Genomic DNA, 22,627 nt, shown 5'->3' with positions numbered 1-22,627 from the left:
TCTCTTGGTTTGGAATCCCCATTTCTGTCACTGACAAACTGAGACATTGGGGAAGTTATTCAATTTCTATGTTCCTTTTTTTCTCATCTGTAAAATGGAGATATTAAGAGTACCAACATCATAGATTTGTGCAGATTAGAGGAGGTGGTGTATATAAAGAGTTTGGTGCATTAGTGTGGGACCAGAGCCTCAATAAATCTTTACTATTTTAGTTAATAGTATTGGACAAAGATAGTTGTAACTACTAAATAGATATAGGTTTGAAACCAGAGACCCTAGGGTAGAAAATACTGCAAATCAGGCTTGAGGAGATGAGGACTTGGAACTGGCAGGAGCCTGTCAAAGTGGAAGGGAAGCACAGTTCAGAGATGCTGAATAATAACTAATTTATCATTCCTTCAACAATTCACCCCTTCAGCTGGGCACCTGGGACAATAATGAACATAACAAAATCCCTGCCATCACAGAGCTTATATTTTAGTGACAGACAGACAAAACAAACAAGTAAATAATAGAGTCAGATGTTGCTAAGTACTATGGAGAAAAAACGAGGTAAGGAAGCTAGGGAGTGTAAGGATTGGGGCGTGGGGATGGCATTCCACCAGAGCCTGGAGGAAGCAAGGGAGAGAGTCAGGAGAAAGTCTGGGTAAAAAGCCCTCCAAACACATGAAACACGAGTAGAAAGGCCCTGAGGTGAAAGCATGCTTGATTTGTTAGACAAAACCAAGGGGGCCTGTGTTCCTGAGACAGAGTGAACCAGGGAGAGTGGTAGGAGATGCTGTTGGAGAGGTGCTGGGCCAATTGTGCAGGGCCTCACAGGCCATTGTGAAGATAGTTGGCCAGTGATGGGCTGATGGGAATTAGGGAACAGGTAAGTAAGGAAGTAAAACCTTTTCCCTATAGTTAAAGAAGAGAAGGGAGTCTGAAGAGAGATCCTAAAGGAGCACACACCCCCTCACCCACCCCCACTTCCTGCTGTAACTTCCTTCAGAGCCCAAGACTAGACAAGGCACCCAGGCAATAGAGGCTGACTCGGGATTGGGCCAGGGCTCCTGAAGGACAGCCTCCTCCCCATCTGGTAATTGACGGTGCAGACCCAGGCAATCGGCAGCTATCTTTCACCACATTCAGTCATCAGAATAAAAGAGGGTGGCTTGAAGGTTTTCCTCCTCACTATATTCAAAAGGCTGAAAAGCTCCATGCCAAGAAAAACATTAGAATTCAAGAACTACAGGGGCTCTTCTAACCCAATACAGATAAAACATTTTGTCAATGTTTTATGTGGAAGATTATTGAGAAGTTGGTGTTTCCTTATGTTTTATTGCTTTGAATGTAAGCTTTACAGGTAGAACAGTGGGAACAACTTTGAGGTGATGTTGTGAGGAGAAAGGTGGGGAAGAGAGGGGCAAGGAGACAAGGGATAGTTACCAGGGTGGGTTGGAAGTCCTGACTGGTGTGTTTGGCCTCAGGAGGGCTTTCCGGCAGGCTCCACAGACAGATCTGGTTTTTAAAAGTGCCAGAGAGCCACACATTTGCATGTTATTTGCGTTCCAGGTTTCAATTCCAGGTATGTGGAATGAAATGAATGAATGAACAGTATTCACACTCTTGGTTTAGGGGTGGACTCAGGAATCCAGACCACACTGAGGAGCCAATCACTGGTCCTGCTTGGATCAGGAGACATAGACACAGACAGACAGAACAGACAGAGAGACAATCTTAGAGAGACAAACATCATCAAATCCTTTTTACCAGGGAGTTTCCAGTCAAAGCAAGGAAGCAAAATCCACAGAATTTATTTTAAATAAATCAACTTTTTAAAACTAGGGAGAGTCACACATAGGTAGGTAGGTAAAGGAGTGGCAACATCATCTCTGACTCATCTCCACCGCTGCCGCTCCTCCACATACGGTTTCAAATTGAACTATATGCCTGGTGTCTGCTTGGTCTCCCAAATTAGATTGTAAGGTTCTTGAGAACAGGGTGGCCATTTCCTTGGTCAAACTGTCTCTTCACTCCACCCTTCAGGCCCTCCCAAGCCCAATGCCTAAACACTTGTATAAAAAGGGCTCCCTATAAGTATCAGATGTATCTGATGCCCTCAGAAAACTTACTTCTTATTTATAGACAAGACACAGGAAGCATATGAAATAATCCATTTAAAGGGCAAGCCAGGCAGAGCAAGCCATAGTCTCAGTATATAAGGGATGTAAAATATCACTGGAAATATAGAAAGCTGTGTGGTTAGAAAAAATACTTTGATAAGCCCCTTGGGATAGACATGTTAAACTGCGTTTTTTGGGGAGGGGGTGAGGAGGTCCTGTGTTTGTATTTGCTAAATTGCCACCTAGCTTAACTAGAAATCCAGGCATTTTGGCTCCAATCTTTTTTTCCCTTAATTTTTTATTTACTAAACTGCTTTCTGAAAGTGTTTTTGTTAAGGGCAGAAGGCAGCATAAGGTTTGGGGCCCCAACCAGGCTGCAGGCTGTCATGGCATTCCTATTTTTTTCCCTCCCTGTAATGTTGTCTTTCTCTACCACCACCTCATCCATGACAGGCCAGAGACAAGCAGCTTTAACTACTGGTTTTAAAAAGCACCAAATCATTCACCTATGACTACATGTCTCATTCCAAATACCATGTGGAGTTATATTTTTCTGATTATAAGGGCTGCAGATGTCCAAATGAGATTTTAAGATAATGTGATCAGGGATGGCGTCAAAAGAGTTGGGCTTTTGATGTGTGTGCTTGTTAGGTTTCTGTGAAAGGAATAAAATAGCAAATTGAATGAGGGGCACCCAGCAGACTGACGACCGGGTTCCTTGTGTGTCTCTTTCCCAGCATTTGTGTTCTGTGAAGGGTGGAAGGGAAATCTCCCAAAGTTGGAGACTGAGGGGGGCTACTTCGTAGCTTAGACTAGAGGAACATCTGCAACTGTGATCTGGCCTACTAGGATAAGACTCTGACCTGGGCCTTAACTCTAAAACTGACCCAGTGTCAACTCTGGCCTTAAACTTGAACTTTGAATCTCTACCTTGACTGATTTATATGCCCAGCTGCATTATGGCCCTCAGCGACCTTCCAGTGGTCCAGCTACTCACACAACTGCAATTATCCCTACTGTATCTGACAGGCCAGAGAGACAGCTCACACTAACATTTCAAGATTTATATTCCAGGTTAAAATCTCCTGCTTTCCTACTTTTCTCCCAAGGGCTTGCATATGTAAGTTCTGTCTTAGTGGGTGATCAGCATGGTCCCTACCCCATGTGTCCCTCTACAACTCCAAAGCTGAGAATGGTAGTTATGTGGCCTATAGTAGATAGATTTTAGAATTCACCACAGGTGAAATAAGGCCCTGGATCATTAGGAAGGGTGCTGGGCTGAGTCTGACTTACCCCATCCAAAATTGTAGGATGAATCTGAAGCTGTGGATAGATTGCTCTTCGGCAGAGAAACGGGGCACCTTTATCAGGGGCTCAGCACACGGCCTCTTCTAGTCAACAACAGGGCCTGAGAGCCTTATACCTCCTTTGCTGACTCTTGGACATGGGAACTCAAGAGTGCATCATACTTGGCCTCACTTTGGTCCATCCATGTGGCGCAAGGGAAAAGACTAACCACCCCAACTGTTAGGCTCTATGATGACCCCGTCATCTCTCTTACTCTGGCAAGACATTTAAGGGCTGGAGGATGGTACAGGAGGACCAAAAGCTGAAACACTAAAATGTGAGGGCTCTTCTTCTCTACCAACTAGAGCTTTTTATGGGCCATGTAAAACCAGGTAGTGATGGATGGACTGTGAGGCTGGTGGAAGTGCTTTTCCTGATTATTTGTTTTTCTACTCCAGAAAAACTAAAATTGGGGGCTAACCTTGCTGGAGGTAGTGGGAAGAAAATGCTAACGTGATTACAGTGGTTAAAGAAAAGAGTTGATACCACAGAGAAGTAGAAAGCACCTCATATGTAGGAGTCAATTTACACTAAGTCTCCTGGCCTGATGAGGAAGAAGTACTCTTACATTTAACCATAAACAGGATTCTTATGAGCAAGTCAGTGACAAATGGTATATATCCAGCCTCTGCGCCATGATCGTGTATTCTCAAATGGGCAGGATTTTCTCTCTATAGGTCCAGCAGTGATGGTTAGGACTGTGGTTTCTGTTGAAGACTCTACACCTGACATCTGGAACTTACCATCCCTCAAAAGTGTTCCTTTTTAAGGTGAAGTAGGTTGATTATGATAAGCTAGTGCACGGAGCACAGGGGAGGGGAAGATATGAGAAAAGGAAAGTGATAAGCTTATTTAGTTTAAGATAGGTTAAACAAGGTATTGGTAACATGTCCTTGGACATGAATGCAGGAATATCTCCTTTTCTGTCTGGTCATCAAGAACCATCCTTAAATGAAAGAGAAAAGAAGTTTCCAGATACTAGTGCTGCTCTTGTTGGCTAGCTTCTGGAAAGAACAACCCACTATATGTCAGTATGTTGTTCTCACTGGGCCACCCTTGGCCGCAACCTATGTCTCAGCTTGGCCCACCCCTACCATGTGGGCTGATCTCAGGATCACCAACTCCTATCTTGTGAAAATTGTATTCATCAGAGAGGGGGACCAAGTTCAGAGAAGCTCAACAATTCCTTATATTTTTTTCAAAGTGCTTTTGTTGCATCATTTCATTTTCTGTTGTACATGGCAATAAATATTTGCTGCTTTGGTCTGTACAAAAAGTCTGCAAAGAAGATAAGACAGGTGTTACCTAAATGGACAAATAAATACAGAGAACCATCTTGTTCTGAATCCCCCAGATGACAGTGGGAGAGCCTGGATAATGCAGGTCTTTGATTCATAGTCCAAATCTACACCATATTGCTACCTTTCAAATTTCACTTAAACACAGTGAGTACCAAGCATCAGACAGTGTCCAGGAGGCCTACAATGAGTCTGCATGGCCAGAGCTTTCTAAATGAGAATGTGAAAGGTCCCAGCAGCTCTTATAAGAAAGCTACTTCTTATAGAAAAAACAAAACAAAACAAAAAAAACAAAAAAACAAGGGGAAAAAACAGCAGGGGAGGAGATTGGGGGGGGGGGGCGGGGAGAAAGAAAGAAGAAAGAGAAAAAGAAAAAAAAAAACAAAAGCAAAAATATGTGGTCTTACCCCCCAAAAGGCAGGCAGTTACGAAAAAAAGGACATCTAGTTGCTGGAGTGGAAACAGTAACATTCAGTTAACAATGGAATATTTAAAAAAAAAAATAGTTTTCTTTTCAAATTGTAACCTGTGGTAAAACATAGAAAAAATGTACTAAACAAACTTGGTATAAAACAGTAAAATTTTCAAATAAGCTCAGGGAGAAAGCACAATGCTGGAAAGGATAGGGTACAAGGGAAGAGGGGAAAAGATTCTATACAAAACTACCTATTACAATACAGAAAAAAGTATAAAATGTTCCTATTTTGGAACTTAAGTACAAAATGACACAGGCATTGGATAATTTTCACTATCTAAGCCTGAGGAGCTCTCAGAAGGTGAGGGAGAGGCTAGAGACTAGAACAAAAGGAATAGCAGTTTTTTAATCTCAAATTGATCAGTCCAAACCCCACCCATTTTTCAGTTGAAAAGCTCACCTCCCTCTTTAACTTCTATTACTAAACCAAAGTTCATCCAGGCCTTGAAATATTGTTAGGAAGTCCACAACCGCCTACACATAGGGGCTGGGATATGTGCGTTCTGGAGCTAAATTTGGAAAATGGAAATAAATCTACAGGCTAAAATGGTGAACAAACTCAGCCTTTAACAACAAAAAAAGTGTATCTCTGTGAAATATATATATTAAATCCTCTGTGGTTAGAAACATATTTAAACTAGCCACAGACCAAACTAGACCTGCACTCATCCAATGCTGGAATTTTATACTAAAGACTGAGGTCCTTCTTCTTCTTGGTCAGAACTAGGTGGCAGTAAAAATGGTGCTTTGTTGCTCCACTAAACTGCTCCCTGGGTGGGTCTTTCCCCTATCAGGTGTCGCTAGCATATGCAAACCCTTGTTTTTAAAGGAACAACTTCTGGGACTCTGGTCTTCCCAGGGCCCATGTGCTGAGTCTCAGGATGGGAGGACGCGACATGATAAAACAGCTTTGTATAGAAGCAGATGGATTTCACATAGGGGCATATAAATAGGAGAAGTCCTAGAGGAGGAGACTTGGGCATGTGCCCCAAAGCCCAATTTACCGTCACATTCCTGACTACACATCTTAAAAAGCATGTGTGCGTGTATATGCTGGTGGTTTTTATCCCTACCCTTTTGCCCATGCCCTTTCCTACCTCTTAGTAAGGCCTAACAACCAGAGTTTATAGGAAACCAGGATTCTTTCCAAGCTTCTCTCAGTCTCCTACTTAGGGACTAAGTGAGGTTGGAGCCCTTTGAAAACAAGATGGCAGAACTGAAGAAGTGAAAATCAGTCTCTCTCTTCAGCTTAGGGATGTCCTTCACCCCTTTCACAGCACCAAAATTGCTTTGCAAAAATAGTATCTGAGATACAAAAGGAAAGGCAGATGTGCTTGTGAATGCATCTTGCCAAGGCCTAGTCCAGGATCAAGGGCTTTACAAGAACAGAAGGCTGGGAGCAGCTGTTTCCAAGGTCTCTGGCTGTAGACGACAAAGAGCTGGTCCCCCACAAGGGCAATGTCTGCTAACTGAAACAGTCTTCACAAGAGCTTTCGATGAAGGATTTCCCAGACCATCCGTTTCCGGAAGTATGGCATGTGTTGCTGTAGGGATACAGAGACATCCTTAATTTTTATTTCTTTTATCCAGACCCAATGACAATCGACAGACCCATTCCCCATATGACTTCTTTCCTGAAGGTTTTCAATTACGAGTCTCATTCACATTTCCGGTCTTTCAAATCATTCATTCTTGGTAACATGTGCTTTTTACTTCCCACTGCTTTTTTCTACTCATCTCCTTGAAATATTGTTGTAACCTTAGAAGCTTTGTTTGGCATGGCAAGGAATCCCCAGGCTATACCCAGATGTCTCCAAGAATTTTGAGAAATAGTGTCAATAACAAGTCCTCTATGTTGAACTTTTAAGAGGATTTGAATCTAAGGTCTGAAAACCAAAAACTCACTTTTTAGGGGAAGAGTCAGCTCAGGTCAGACTAGACAAGGGTGATGGTGGAAAAATCTGGTAAAGCTACTGATGCAAATAGAATTAAAGAGCTGAGTGGAGAACACAACAGAATAAGCCATGAACTCTAGGCTCAATCTGCCCTGGTCTCCACAGGATCATGTGGCAGAAATGACTAATCATACACTAAAAAGAAGACTGATCAGCTGCATCAAGTGAAGGGGAGGGGAGAGGGGAGTAAAACAATTACACCAGAAGATCAAGGTGTACCTGTTCCAAAACCTGACTATTAGGCAAACACATGGAAACTGAGGAAAACTTGCTCTGGTCCCAAATTTCTGTTGCTTATAGGACTTGAAGTAAGTGGGGGAGATGAGCGGAGAAGGTTCTACTGTTGACCAGCTTCCTTGACTACAGTATGTGTCATACGGCAACCCACAATGTGATCTATCTTATCTTTCTTTTTCTTGTGATATGGCAGGCAGTAACCACCAGTGCTGTGATTCACAGGCTGAAGGATGCTAAAGATCAGGGTAGAGGTCCATAAGCAGAACAAGTAGAAAGAAAAACATCCACAAATAAGGCAGACTGGAGACAAAGTGTTCACAGAACCCTCTCCTAAAGGCTCAGCTCACCTGTGTAAAGTTGATTGGACTGTCTTTGGTAATGCAGTCAGCATATTTGCAGGCAAACATGCCACAGTCACTCCCATTCATCTGCTGTGGAATTTCCTGAAAGACCATCAACAAAAAGGTGACAACTTTCCAAGAATTCTTCCTTTTTATTAGATTTTAAATAAGAACCAGGGATATAAATTTCACAGGTTTCCTTGACGTTTGAACAGATGACCCCAGTCCCCCACTGAGGGTAACAGAAGCACAGAGAAAAAAATACAGCACCTCAGTCAGGCCTGTGTATTTCATATTAATCACATAGGAGGATACCTTAGACCTCCATGGTACCTAAGGGTATAAAAAATTGTCCCTCCCCCCAGGGCCAAAGAATCAGCAATTTCTTCCCATAGGAATGAAAATCTTGCCAAATAGCTGGGCACTTAGAAAATTTAGTTCTACATAAGAAACACATTACCAGCTTTCCCACAAATGGCTTAATATATCTTGCTCAAGGAACCAAACAACCAAGCAGAGGTCAGGTGAGACACTAAGACAGAAGGTTCCTGGGAATCAAGTAGTAAAATCTTTCCTCCCCATATCATCTAATCTCAGGATTTCCATCTCATCAAAATGAAATGTACCTGGCTTTTCTTGCTGAAGAGCTGCCAGCCATTGGTGTCAAACTCTTTCCTTTTCTTGTCAATGCTTTCTTGCTTTAGGTACTGTCTAAAGGTATTAGGAGAGAACAAGATAAGCTATGGGGAACACTAATGACAGCTACCACCCTCAGGATGGGGCTGACAATCCTTAGGAAGAGTTTCATCTGCTCTTCTGGGGAAAATAGTATATTAGGCTGGGCAGGGAATCCTTGGATTGCTAAGCTTCCTCTGAGCTGAGCTTGCCTCTCACCACTCCTACGATCAATGCCCACTCTTTTGACCCAAGAGGAATATGATCTCTGCCTTGAAATACTTAGGTTCCTTCAACCTACTGTTCCTCCTAAAGAACAAGTTTTGATTTTTTTTCCTTGGTTTATACAGTCCTTTAGAACGCAATCAAATGGGAGAAAAATGTTCTTCTAGCAGTACTGAGGTATTTATTCACTACTGTTGGGTTTGATTTTCCCATGTGAAAATCAATCCAAATCAACAATTTGAGTGCAAACCTCATATACAGCACTCTCTTTATAAGTGCAAACTGCTCACTATTCTGGAACCTGCCTCCTCTGGGCCACCAGAGTGGTAAGGAAGAGGTGTTTTGTAAAGAGAAACAGATCGGGTATAAAGAGATTTACATTACAGAACCTAGCTGAACCACTAACTAGTAGGATCTGGGCAAATCAAAGTCTGTGGGCCTTAGTTTCTTCATCTGAAAAATTAGAAGGTTAGATAAGATGATCTCCAAGTAGTTTCTCTACTCTATACGGTAGTTCACTAGGACAGTGCCCCCATTAGGGCTTATTTTTTTATTTTTATTTTTTTTTATTAAATTCAGTTTTATTGAAATACATTCACACACCATACAATCATCCATGATATACAATCCACTGTCCACAGTATGATAACATAGTTATGCATTCATCACCACAATCTATCTCTGAACATTTTCCTTACATCAGAAAGAACCAGAACAAGAATAAAAAATAAAAGTGAAAAAAGAACACCCAAATCATCCCCCCATCCCACCCCATTTGTCCTTTAGTTTTTATCCCCATTCCTCCACTCATCCATACAGTAGATAAAGGGGGTGTGATCCACAAGGTCTTCACAATCACACTGTCACCCCTTGTAATCTACATTATCATATAATTGTCTTCAGGAGTCCAGACTGCTGGGTTGGAGTTTGGTAGCTTCAGGTATTTACTTCTAGCTATTCCAATACATTAAAGCCTAAGAGGTGTTATCTATATAGTGCATAAGAATGTCCACCAGAGTGACCTCTCGACTCCATTTGGAATCTCTCAGCCACTGAAACTATTTCATCTCATTTTGCATCCCCCTTTTGGTCAAGAAGATACTCTCAGTCCCACGATGTCGGGTCCACATTCATCCCCGGAAGTCATACTCTGCGTTGTTAGGGCTTATTTTTGATACTATTATGTTATTAAATTTTACTTGCTTAGGCTTAAAATACCCCTTTACTTAATATGCTGATTTACTTTATTAATCATCCACTGCAGGCATCAAGCAACTGCATTCTATAGTTGGAAAAACACAACACACACCTGACACCAAGCCCTTCTGTCCTCAACTCCCTACTTACAAGAGGATCCTGCAGGCTTCATTGTTTATCCCACCCATAGAGTCATAATAGGTAATATTCTTCTTTCTGAAGTCCACAACCTAGGAACAAGAAAAAAATCCATGTATTTATAAAGTAAAGAAAATTGGTTTCTCAGCTTTTCCCTTCCCTGGCACTTGGGATATTTTGCCAGATTATTTATATATAACTGTGGTTGGGACTAATCAATTGGAGGTCCCGTTAATAGTGTTCAGGTTCTAAGTCTGCAAGATGGGCAACAGTGAAGAAACAAGATGCTCTTCTGAGAATGTAAGTTGAGTGAGATCATCTCTACATAGTTTCAGAAAGCTGGAGAAAAGATTCTAGGTTTTGTTTCATTACTTTGAGAATTTCTATTTGGCTTTTTGATTTTCAAATGTAATTCAGAAAAGATTGTGAAATAACTTTTAGACTTTTACAAATACATTAAGCTAATGTATTCATGTTCTCAGGGCCATAAAATATTAAATTGGCAAGTATGTAAGTTTAGTCATAGTGAGGCAGAAAATAACAGTCACAGAATCTTAGTCACTTTTTCTCCCCATGCCTTGTCTTTAGACTACTTAGATTTCCTACAATTCCTTTTAAAATATTTCCAGAAAAGGAAATTCCACAGTTTTCTTCAAAGTCTAAGTATCTCCCATTCTTGACAGGAAGTTCATTCATCTATCCAATTTTTAACCAACCTACTACTACATGCTACTCTTACTTTCGCTCATTCCTCAAGTGAAAGTATAAAACTACTACACTCTATTCTATAATTATATTCTATAATTATATATATTTCTTTTAAATTTTATAAAAAATAAAAGAGGTACTCACAGCTAGACACCAGTGCACTCCCAGGTGAATGGGCACCAAAAGAATGTCAACAGAAAAAACATCCACTTTCTTTGTCCAACGTTTCACAGCCTGATATCCAGCTGTTTTTAACTTAGTGAAAAAAAAGGTATTAAATGCATGTACACTTGGCAATCCCTTCTCTTTACTTCGCTCCATCAGCATATTCATGTAGAAATTGATGATCTGTGGGAAGAAATTTTATGTATTAGAGTAGATATTCATGCCTTTCGAAACAGTTGTATTATATACAGGGGAAGCACCTGCTGGAATGAATAGCATATGTTATTGTTTCCTTATCAATTCACCTAAGACTTTGATACTCAACAGTCTCATGCTGCTCTATCAAATTCTGACTAGAAAGAAGAAGGATTGAGGTGGTTGTAAACAGTGAAAATAGGAAAAGTTGGTATATATGTTATGGGATTGTGGTATAAATGGCAGCTTCTGACTAGACTTGTAGAAGACTAAGGATTAGGTCAAAAGATAAGAGAATGGGAAGGAAGTGTGAAGCTTAGGGAAAAGGGAAGGAAGGAGTGCAAGCAGTTTAATAAGGCACGCTAGCAGTTACTTTAATCTATTGGTACTGTGTGAGTAATTTAAAAAGATTCTGAGCTCAGTCTGTTAGAGGCTAGAGGTAATAAAGCTAATATCAAGAGTTCAATTCTTATTTTGGGGTCACCTGGTTTCTTTTTAGAAAGACAGAAAACTCTGCTTTCTCACTAAAGACTGCCTTTTTTAGCCTACAGCCACTTTGCAGAAGCAAAATGTTTTGGCCTCAGGTAGAACTAGGTACAGTCCATATGGCATAGAATAAACCCATCAACAGTACTGGAAAACCACCTCTAAGCCGGCAATAGCTCAGTCATGTCACCTTTATAGAGGCAGACATAGATGTGGTATAAAAATCTATAATACATGAGACCTGAAATTAAAGTAACAAACTTGAAAAGAAAAGTTCTTTCCCAGAACCTATATGGTTAGCTTTCCAATCTTTGTTGATTTATGCCTTCAATAGCAAGTGTGAGTGAAAGAAATGAAAATGCTTAATAGAGGAGATGTGTAATTTCTGTTAATGAAACAATATCTCCTGTAAGAGACTGTGTGTTGTCCATGTTCCTTTAAGTGCAAGACTCCTAGCTACTAAAATTTGAAAGTTATTGTGTTAGAACTAGCTGCATACTTATAGTTTATGTGGCCAGCTGAGGCCAGACTAGTGTCTGTCAACTGCAAGGAATGAATGGACTAACTGATCCACAGCTTGGAAATATGACTAAGAAAACAGGCACATTTTTCAGAATGCTTTTTGGGGAATGGGAAAACGCCCCTATCCTTTGACAAATATTTACACACCAAGATGCCAGAGCAGTGAGCTACTGCCCAACAGTAGGCAACTACATAGTGGGTAGGCAGCAGGCAACACTGCCAGGAAAACACCAGAGCATGGTCTAGACTAGAGAAAGGGCCTATAGATGAGCATGCCTAGGCAGCTGCAGGGAAACCACACTCACCATGAGGCGGAGCAGGGGTGGGGGTGGGGTGGGGGATTGAAACTGAAGAAAGACAGTGTTCTGCCTGCAGCTCCGAGGAATGAGCAATAGCAGGTCTAGCAAGCCTGGAGGATTCAGGCTGTGGCTAATTCTCTGCCTAGTGTGAAGCACAACAGATAACTGGAGCTCAGTAGTACTAAATAATGATAATGAGTCAAAGTACACTTAGAATTGTGTAGAGTCTAAATTTTTCAAATCTAGGTTTCCAATCTAACTGTGCCCCCTGAGAATAATGGTGCTATATGATGTCTCTAGACCTGTGAAGACAGACATGAATGCAGAAGATCTACCCAGCGAGCACAGATTTCTAGGCTGCAAACTACATTCTCCAGTGAGAGAAAATCAGCTAGAGGGAAATGACTGATTCCCCTGACATTCTACTCATCCTGCAATATTAGCCAAAGGCTAAACCCTTCAATCCAAAGGGTACAGTGAATAAGCCTGACAGCTGCTATAACCCAAACTTTCCACAGAGGCAGACACACTATATACTATCATAGGCAATACTCAAGAGGGAGGTGGAAGGAATCAGCCAGAGATAAAGGGAGGCAAGCACATGAAAGCCATGGAGCTATACTTCCCCTGAGTGCCCATCAGGGAGGTATCACCTCTGGGATCATGAGCCTGAGGTAAGAAAAGGTGACATAAATGAGTGCCATGCTACACACGATCATATTTTTCAGGAGGAAAAAGTGTGGGAATTCTTGAAGCTTAGCTGGACTTACACAACCTAAGGTTGGTTGTTCACTTTGAGAGGGAGGACTATGAAGGTGAAGACCAACACAGCTGAACAGGAACAGAGGCCTAGCAATCAGGATACATGTCACTTGTGTCTTCTGAGAATCTCCTCTTCCACTAATTTAGTCCTGCTTCCTACCAAGGTTTCTCCACTGAGAGGGAAATGAGCTCCTCCAAAGTTAAGTCTTCAGTTAGCTCTATGGAGTGATCTGGATTCTTCTTATTTCCTCTGTATCCAGGAAGGAGGGAGCTTGGTGGCTTCAATGTTCCCTCAAATTAGCAGAGGATATGTAATCTGACATGTAAGGCAGAATTTAGATCCAAGTTTCTCTCCTAAGTTTTTCAGCTATAGCTCTGTCCAAATGAGGAAAACTATCATAGTTCAGCCAAGACACAGTCTTACCAAAAAACAAGCTAGGAGTTAGAGAACAAAAAGAATCCTACATGTCATCTCACAGAAGAGGGCTGAAGATGACGGAAAAAGAAATGAGAGAAAGGATCACAATGCTGAAGATGAAAGAGGCAGTGATGGAGAGAGTACTTGCTTGTATTTTGTGAAGAGAAGGGTTGCTCCCCCACTATGGTGAGAGCCCTTTCTGCACACAAAGCTCTCTTAGCTCCAGCAGATCCTAAATTCCCTTTTAAACTGGGGATAGTAGACTGTCCCTGTGCATACTCTTTTGCCAACATACCGGTATCTGAGGGCTACTAGCAGTGCTGGTCCAACTTGTTATCCTTCCTGGGGCCCACACTTGCTTCCAACTGTTTGCTGTGTCTCCTGGTACTTAAGGAGCTGCCCTTCTTGCTGCCTTCACAGCACTGGCTATGACAGCCTGCTTGTCTATGCAGTCCTGTCTAGGGATAGGGGGATTTGTTTATAGTGTCCTGTACTTTTTATATGCAGAGTTGCCAGGCTGAAGCTGAAAAAAAGTCTCTTTAAAAAAGAAAAGCTTATAATGCTTTCAAGCTCAGAACTCAGTCCTATTCCTGTATGTTACCACAACGACACAAAAAACCTTTTCTATTTGCATCTTCCTTCTTGCCCACTAAACCAGACAAACTATTGTTTTCTCATGCATTTAGAAGTAAAACATTTCACTAACATTAAAGTCTTGGCATTTAACCATTCCCAAATTTACACATTGAAGCCTTCTAATCTGCTTAGGGAAAAAAAAATATCTAAAAGGCTTAACATTGCTTCTGAGCAGATACCAAGAAGACTTTTAGGAAAAAAAGTAGTTTTTCCAATTTTACCTCTCTAAATTCTTACCTTAACCTCCCATTCTGGTTATGTTAAATTTATCCCTGTCAACCACAAAACCCAAAAGACTAACCAAACTGTAGCACTTGAACATTATGGGTCCTAAGATCTGATCTAGTCATATTATAGAAACCAAGAAGGAAGGCTTCAGAAAAGCTCTATGTATTGCATCCCTCAAGTGTGAACCCAAAGGATTTTTCTCAAACTACAAAGTATTAGACAAAGTATTAGAATTACTGCCAAAGTTTTAGAGAAAGATAGGCAAGCAATACCTATTTTTATGGAGTCATAAAATGACAAATGTAATTCCTACTCTCCACTTAGCCTGCATAAACCCCTAGTTTATCAGGGCTAGTTTTATTAAGAAACACTTCAAAGAGGTAAACTATAATGATGTAGAAGTCAATGAATCATGTCAGAAACACAACAACTTCCATTCTGATCATTTTATTCCACACACAATAGTGCAGAGCATATGATAAACCCATCATATTTACTTGACTAATTTATCTCATTTTTCCCCGTTTTTCTTTCCTTCTGCAATCAGTTTTTACTCCCTAAGGAAAACCTATACTATGTGCTAGTTTTACTTAATGTTTTGCAGGCTGGTTCCTTATTTTACTGAGCATCAATTTTAACTACTCTTTGGAAACAGAATTATAAAGCCATGACCACTACCAATTCCTCATTTCCATCAAAGATTTGTGTTCTGAAAGTTAGAATGCCAAAGAATTATGTACTCGGGTTCCAGATTCTGATTCTGCAATAAAAATCATATGACCTTGGTACATCCCTTATAAAGTCTTACTTCTTACTACCAATCAAGTAAGAATACTTTCTCTATACACAAGGCTACTGTGATGTTGAATAGCTGAAAGACGTATTTTTTCTTTCAGGATGAGTTTTACAAAATAGGTAAGTAGTCTGCCTGGGCTAGCTATAGCTTCCCTATAGTTTATAATCTACTCTGTAGGTTTCAACTCAATTCCTCTGGTTCTCAGCCTCCCATTCTTGCTATGAGTCTTTCGTCATGGCCTTTCCTTAGTTAGTGAAATTGGAAATGCAATGCTTTTCCATTTTGGAAACAATCGTAATAATTAATATGGGCTTGCAAAGAAGACATGTCTGCTTGCAATGTTTCCAATTCATCCATGTAAATCAGTAGTAAGGGATGACAGGGAGAACGGAATCCCAGAATAAAAACAGAGATAGGAAATGCTGCAATTATCCTGTTTGATCGTGTGGGATAGGGCAAACAGGGCTTCACAGTTGCTGTTTCCTAACAACAAGCATTTGGGTACACGGGATCCATCTACCTGTTCAAGTCTTCTATATATTACTGATTTTCTGTCTTATTCTGTCAATTATTGAGAGGGGGCATTGAAATCTCCAATAGTAATTATAGATTTGTCTACTCCTTTTAGTTCTATCAGTTTTTACTTCATGTATTTTGAAGTTCTGTTATTAGGTACTGTACCAGTTTGTATATATTATGTCCCCCAGAAAAAGCCATATTCTTTAATGCATTCTTGTAGGGGCAGACATATTCGTGTTGAGTAAGTTGGAACCTTTGGATAAGGTAGTTTCCATGGAGATGCACCCCATCCAACTGTAGGTGATAAGTCTGATTAGATAACTTCCATGGAGGTGCGGCCCCGCCCATTCAACATGGGCCTTGATTGGTTTAGGAGGGCACTATATAAGCTCAGACAGAAGGAGCTAGCTTGCTACAGCCCAGAGGGACACTTTGAAGAATGCACAGGAGATGAGAGAGTAGCTGCAGATGAGAGACAGTTTGAAGCCGGCCACTGGAAGCTGTTGCAGACATTTTGGAGAAAGCCATTTTGAAATGCAACCTGGGAGCAAGCAGACACCAGCCACGTGCCTTCCCAGCTAACAGAGGTTTTCTGGACACCATTGGCCATCCTCCAGTGAAGGTAACCAATTGTCGATGCATTATCTTGGACACTTATGGCCTTAATACTGTAACTGTGTAACCAAATAAAACCCCTTTACAAAAGCCAATCCATTTCTGGTATTTTGGGTCCTGGCAGCATTAGCAAACTGAACAGGCACATACATATTCATGTTGTACAGTTCTTTTATGAACTAATCCCTTTATCATTATGAAATGTCTGTCTTTGTCCATGATAATATTCCTTGCTCTGAAATCTACTGTGTTATATTAATATACTGTCACTCTATCTTTTCTTTGATTAGTATTTGCATGTTATAACTTTTCCTTCTTTTTACTTTTAACCTGTGTCTATATATTTAAAATGGGTTTCTTGCAGACAGCTTTTTTAATCAGACAACTCCTGCCTTTTAATTAATGTTTAACTCATACTGTCCAAATGTGATTATTGAGCACTTGAAATATGGTTAATCCAAATTAAGATATGCTGAAAATATAAAATGTATACCACATTTCAAAGACTTAATGTGAAAAAAATGGTAAAATATTTCATATTTCAATACTGATTACATGCTGAAACAAAATATTTTGGATATACTGGGTTAAATAAAATACACCATGAAAATTAATTTCACCTGTTTCTTTTTACTTTTTTTTAATGTAGTGACTACCAGAATGTTTAAAAGTACATATATGAATCCCATTAAATTTCTATTAAATGGCACTGGTTTAGATCATTTATATTTGATGAGATTATTGATATGGTTGGGTTTAAATCTACCATTTTGCCCTTTTTTTCCTATTTGCCTCACCTGTTCTCTGCATCTTTTTTTCCCCTTCTTTCCATACACTGTTTTGTTTTGAGAATATTTTATGGTTCCATTTTAGTTCCATTACTGTGCCTCTGCAATAAACCTCTGTTTTATTTAGTGTTTGTTCTAAGGTTTACAATATACATCTTTAACTCATCACAGTCTGTCTTCATACAATATTATACTACTTCATGTATAATGTAAGAACCTCTGTTACTAGAAACTCCCATTTCCCCCCTTTCTTTGTGCTATGAGTGCATACATTTTACTTCTACATGTTATAAACTTCATAATACATTGTCTTGAATTTGCTTTAAACAGTCAATTGCTTTTTAAAGAGATCATTAAAAAATGAGAAAAAGTGTTATATTTTCCCATGTATTTATCATTTTCCCAGCTCTTCATTCCATTGTGTAGATTCAAATTTCCATCCGGTATTTTTTTTCCTACTTGAAAATCTTCCTTTAATATGTCTTATGGCTCAGGTCTGTCTGCTAGCAATGAATTTCTCTTAGCTTTTGTTAGTCTTTTCCTTATTTTTTGAAAGATATTTTTTGCTGGATATAGACTCTAAGTTAACATGTTTTTTCTTTTTTTTCTTTCTCTTAGTACTTAAAAAATGTCTTTTGGCCTACGTGATTTCTGACAAAAAGTCACTCTTATTATCTTTGTTCTTCTGCATGTATTTTTTTTTTCCTTTGGTTACTTTCAGCATTTTTTTCTTTATCACTGGTTTTTAGCAATTTATTATATTTCTTAGTGTGGTGTTCTACTTGGGATATGATGAATTTCTTGGAAGTAAGTTTATACTTTTCAAATTTGGAAAATCTTCCACCATTATTTCTTCCAACTTTTTTTTTTTTAAATGATACCGCTCCTTTTATCTTTCCTTCTGGGGCATTGTTCTAGTTTGCTAATGCTTCCAGAATGCAAAACACCAGAAATGGATTGGCTTTTATAAAAGGGGTTTACTTGGTTACACAGTTACAGTCTTAAAGCCATAAAGTGTCCAAGGTAACACATCAGCAACTGGGTACCTTCACTGGAGGACGGCCAATGGTGTCTGGAAAACCTGTTAGCTGGGAAGGCACATGGCTGGCGTCTGCTTCAAAGTTCTGGTTTCAAAATGGCTTCCTCCCAGGACGTTCCTCTCTAGGCTGCAGTTCCTCAAAAATGTCACTCTTAGTTGCACTTGGGGTATTTGTCCTCTCTTAGCTTCTCTGGAGCAAGAGTCTGCTTTCGACGGCCGTCTTCAAAATGTCTCTCATCTGCAGCTCCTGTGCTTTCTTCAAGTGTCTCTCTTGGCTGTAGCAAGCTCGCTCCTTCTGTCTGATTTTATACAGTGTGCCAGTAATTTAATTCAGACCCACCCAATGGGCAGGCCAACACCTCCATGGAAATTATCCAATCAGAGTCATCACCCACAGTTGGGTGGGGCGCATCTCCATGGAAACACTCAAAGAATTACAATCTAATTAACACTGATAGGTCTGCCCACACAAGATTACATCAAAGATAATGGTGTTTGGGGGGACATAATACATTCAAACTGGCACAGGCACTAAATACATGCTAGATTGACTGATATTGTCTCAGAAGCTCACTGATGCTCTAGTCATATTTCTTCAGACTTTTGTTTCATTTTGGATGATTTTCTACTGTTATATCTTCAAATTCACTAATATTTTCTTCTTCAATGACTCTCTGTTGTTACTCTTGTTCTCCCTCCACCCACCCCACCCCCCTTTTATTTTTCTATTTCAGATACCGCTTTTGATCTCCAGAAGTTTGATTTGGGTCTTTTTTTTTTTTTTTTTAATAGCTTCCGTTTTTCTCTTTATAATGTTTACCTTTCCTCAACTTTCTGGAACATAGGAAGTACATGTATTTTTAACAGCTGTTTTAAAATCCTTGTCTGCTAGTTCTATCATCTTTATCATTTCTTTGTCTGTTCCTAGTGAATGATTTTTTCCCTTATTATGAGTTGTATTTTCCTCTCTCTTTATGTGCCTGGTCACTTTTGACTGGATGCTGGGCACTGTGAATTTTACGTTGCTGGGTGTTGGAATTTGTTGTATTCCTTTAAATATTGTTGAGCTTTGTTCTGTGATAGTTAAGTTACTTGTTTCAGTTTCAAGCCTTGATGCTTGTCTTGAAGCTTTGTTCTGGTGGCTCCAGAGTAGCCTTTATTTTACTCCTGAGGCAATATCCTTTGTGAACTCTATTAATGCCTCAAGACTTAGAATGTTATTTCTACTCTGGCTGGTTGGAACATGAACTAATCTCAGCACTGTCTTAGCTCTGGGGAATGTTCTCATTCCTTCTTTGTTGTGGATCTTTCCCCAGCCCCTGGTAGTTTCTTCCCATGCATGTACAGATCAATATTCAGCCAGACTCTGCAGATCTCTGGAACTTTCTCTTTGTATACCAACCTCTTCTTGAGTATTTTGCATAATAAACCTTAGTTTCTTTGGCCTCCCTAAACCCTGAACTCTGATTCCTCAATTCAGCAAGACTGTCAGGCACTTCCAGCTCCCTCCCTTCCTTGCCCAACACACATATCATGCCAATAAGCTAAGGACATTACAGAGCTCATTTCTTTTATTTCCGTTCTCTCAGGAATCACTGTCCTGTACCACCTGTTATCCAAAGTCTGATAACTGTTGTTTCACATATCTTGTCTAGTTTCTAGTTGTTTAGTTGAAAGAATATATCCAGTCCCCTGTATTCCATCATGACCAGAAGCACAAATCAAATCCATTTACTTAAATGCCTAAATAATTTCCACATATTTCTAAATTTATTTGATGTTTTATAAAACACCCCCTATGCCCTCTAAGAAGAACTATCTGGCCATAAAAAGAAAGCCCAGGGAGGAGGGGCAAGATGGCGGCATAGAGAGGTGTGGAATCTAGTTAGTCCCCTGGAGCAACTAATAAACAACCAGAAACAACTAGCAAATAATCTGGAACAATGGTTTGGGGACAACCATGACTGTCCACACATCATACACCAACCTGGAATGGGTGGAATGGCTGAGATCGCAGCATAAAAGCTGTAAGTAAAAACTGCGGAACTGCGCCAAGAGGCCTCTCCCCCGCCACAGGATGAGCTGCAAGACCTCACTGTAGGAGAAAGCAGCATTCCCGGAGTGAGCAAATGTAGCGCAACCTATCTCCAACTGGGGTTTTAATTAACAAATGTGGACTGCTGATTACAAGCTACAAACATAGCCAAACACCTAACAAGCAGCGAAGTACCTTGAGGTCACTCCCAGTGGAGAGGAGGTGGGGGTGATGGGAAAAAAAATTAATAAAAAAAAAAAACAGAGGCTTCTAGAGACAAGTGACCTCAGAGGGCCAGAAAATGCCTGTGCCCCAAGATAGGGAGCCCAGAAGACCGGGTGCTCTCTCTGACCGACGGGCAAAATTGGGGGGCCGTGGAATGGCTCTGAAAACGGGCTTTCTTTCCCTTTTTCTCTCTCTCAACCTGAGTGGCTCAGTGGAGAAAGCCCCAGCCATTTTCAGTTTGAAGTGCTCTGACCCAGACAGGGGTGAAGTTAACAGAGTCAGAGAGACAAAGGAGTAATTCAAATGCAAAAGATAACTCCCAGGGGGTGTATCTTCCCTAAGAGGAAGGAGGTAGGGCCCAGCTCTGGTGCCTGCCCTCCCTTCAGAACTCAGACCCCAGGGCCTGAGGGAAAACAGTCAAAACAGAAACAACCTAATCTGAGAATTAAAGGGGCCACACCTCTTTACACCAGCTGGGAGTGACAGGCTGACAGGCACCACTTGCTGGGAAGGTTAGGAAAAGCACAGTGGCTAGAGGCCTCACAGGAAAGTCTGTCAATCTTCCAAGACACACCCTCAGGGAAACTTGACACTGAATATTGCTCCATTCTGAGACCTGAACCCGCTGTGGTTTGGGAAAATCTGATTGGGTAACCAAGGAAACCAGATGCCTAGACAACAGAAAATTATAAATTACACTAGGAAAAATGAAAATACGGCCCACGAACAAACTTACACCTCAACTGAGATACAGCTGAGATACTGTTTCACTTTAATGAAACAATCAATTAAAGATTTTCAAGTAAATATGCTAAATTAATTAAAAAACCAAGTCAACGAGAGTTCAGGGAAGATATGGCAAAAGAGATAAAGGATATAAAGAAAACAAAACCTCAGATGGCAGCTAGGAGAAACAGGGCAAAAAAACACCTCTGTGAAAAATACCAGATAAAAGTCAGAAAGTGACCCAGAACATCAGTTCCAGCAATGCACCAGCTGGACAAGATCTGATAAATCCACAGGGAGCATGTACTTGGTGAAACCGGGAGTCTGTGTTCTGAAACAAGTGAGATGTCTGGCAGCCACACTGTGGTGTGGGGAAACCATGGGTTGGCGTTTGGAGGAGGACTAGTTCTTTTTAAAAAAACCCAAACGCTGCTGCAGATACGGCAGCGAGAACCACACAGTGAAGCGTGGCAGGAACGGGCTGTGCGAACGCCTCAATATCTGGCATGGAAGATAGCCTTTTGCAAACCAGCTGCTACTTGTCTTGGAGCAAGGCAGGCAAGGGAGAGCCAAAAGGGGAAAATAACTACGCCCCTTGCAGCCATCTTCCTGGCGGGCTGGGAATGCTCCTGCCCGGCACTGGAGTCACAGCCCAGAGCTGCGCCAAAAAACCCAATGCGATGGGAAGTGTTTCCAGCATCATGTGCACACGCCACAATATCAGGCGTGGACAAAAGCCTTTCGTGCACCCACAGCTAATTATCCCGGACCTGGGAAGGTGGAGGTGTGCGAAAAGGGGGAAATTAACACGCCCCATATAGCCATCCTTACAGCAGGCTGGGAACGCACCCACACAGCTCAGCGGCCCAGAACTTCCCTTGAGGGATGGTGCACACTTGTGACGCAGCACAACCTTCCCTCAGCAGAGGCCCTAGAAGGGCACGGCTTGGAAGAGGGACCCACTCAGAAATCCCAGGGACCGTATGCTAATACCAAGAACTTGTGGGTCAGTGGCAGAGACAATCTGTGGTGAGAACGAAATGAAGGTTTAGACTCTTGCAACAGACTTAAATCTCCAGGAACACCTGGGAGGTTTGATTATTAAAGCTGCCCTCCCTCCCTAACTGCTCAGATACACACCCCCATTCAGGGTGGACAGCACCAACAACACACCCAAACTTGGTGCACCAATTGGGCCCCACAAGAATCAGACCTCCACACACCACAAAGACAAAGTTGGGGAGAACTGACTTGAGGGGAATAGGTGACTTGTGGACGCCATCTGCTGGTTAGTTAGAGAAAGTGTACGCCACTAAGCTGTAGATCTGACAAACTAGAGATTAAGCTTTGAATAATCGTACATATCCTAAAAGAACCCTATCAAGTAAAGCAAATGCCCAGAGGCCAAAAACAACCGAAAATTTTAAAGCATATGAAAAAACCAGACGATATGGATAACCCAAACCCAAACA

General features: G+C 40.9%; 1 protein-coding gene across 2 annotated transcripts in view; it reads right to left on the bottom strand.

Moving 5' to 3' along the window:
- Positions 1 to 1,508: 1,508 nt before the first annotated feature.
- Positions 1,509 to 22,627, bottom strand: part of SENP1 (SUMO specific peptidase 1) — a 110,822-nt gene continuing 89,703 nt past the window's right edge. Inside the window, exons 15-20 of one of the 2 annotated variants that reach the window (XM_037846393.1) lie at positions 10,846 to 11,049; positions 10,006 to 10,085; positions 8,385 to 8,469; positions 7,765 to 7,860; positions 6,323 to 6,769; positions 1,509 to 4,730 (exon numbers count right to left, since the gene is read on the bottom strand). In XM_037846393.1, coding sequence (XP_037702321.1) covers positions 6,707 to 6,769; positions 7,765 to 7,860; positions 8,385 to 8,469; positions 10,006 to 10,085; positions 10,846 to 11,049 — 528 coding nt within the window. In that variant the 3' untranslated portion in view covers positions 1,509 to 4,730; positions 6,323 to 6,706. Of the gene's footprint in view, positions 4,731 to 5,157; positions 6,770 to 7,764; positions 7,861 to 8,384; positions 8,470 to 10,005; positions 10,086 to 10,845; positions 11,050 to 22,627 lie in introns of both variants that reach the window. The other variant, XM_037846394.1, reaches the window with a different exon arrangement.

The sequence above is a fragment of the Choloepus didactylus genome, chromosome 8 (assembly GCF_015220235.1).
Source record: "Choloepus didactylus isolate mChoDid1 chromosome 8, mChoDid1.pri, whole genome shotgun sequence".
In the NCBI taxonomy this organism is placed as follows: Eukaryota; Metazoa; Chordata; class Mammalia; order Pilosa; family Megalonychidae; genus Choloepus; species Choloepus didactylus.
This window is presented reverse-complemented; position numbering and strand designations above follow the sequence as displayed.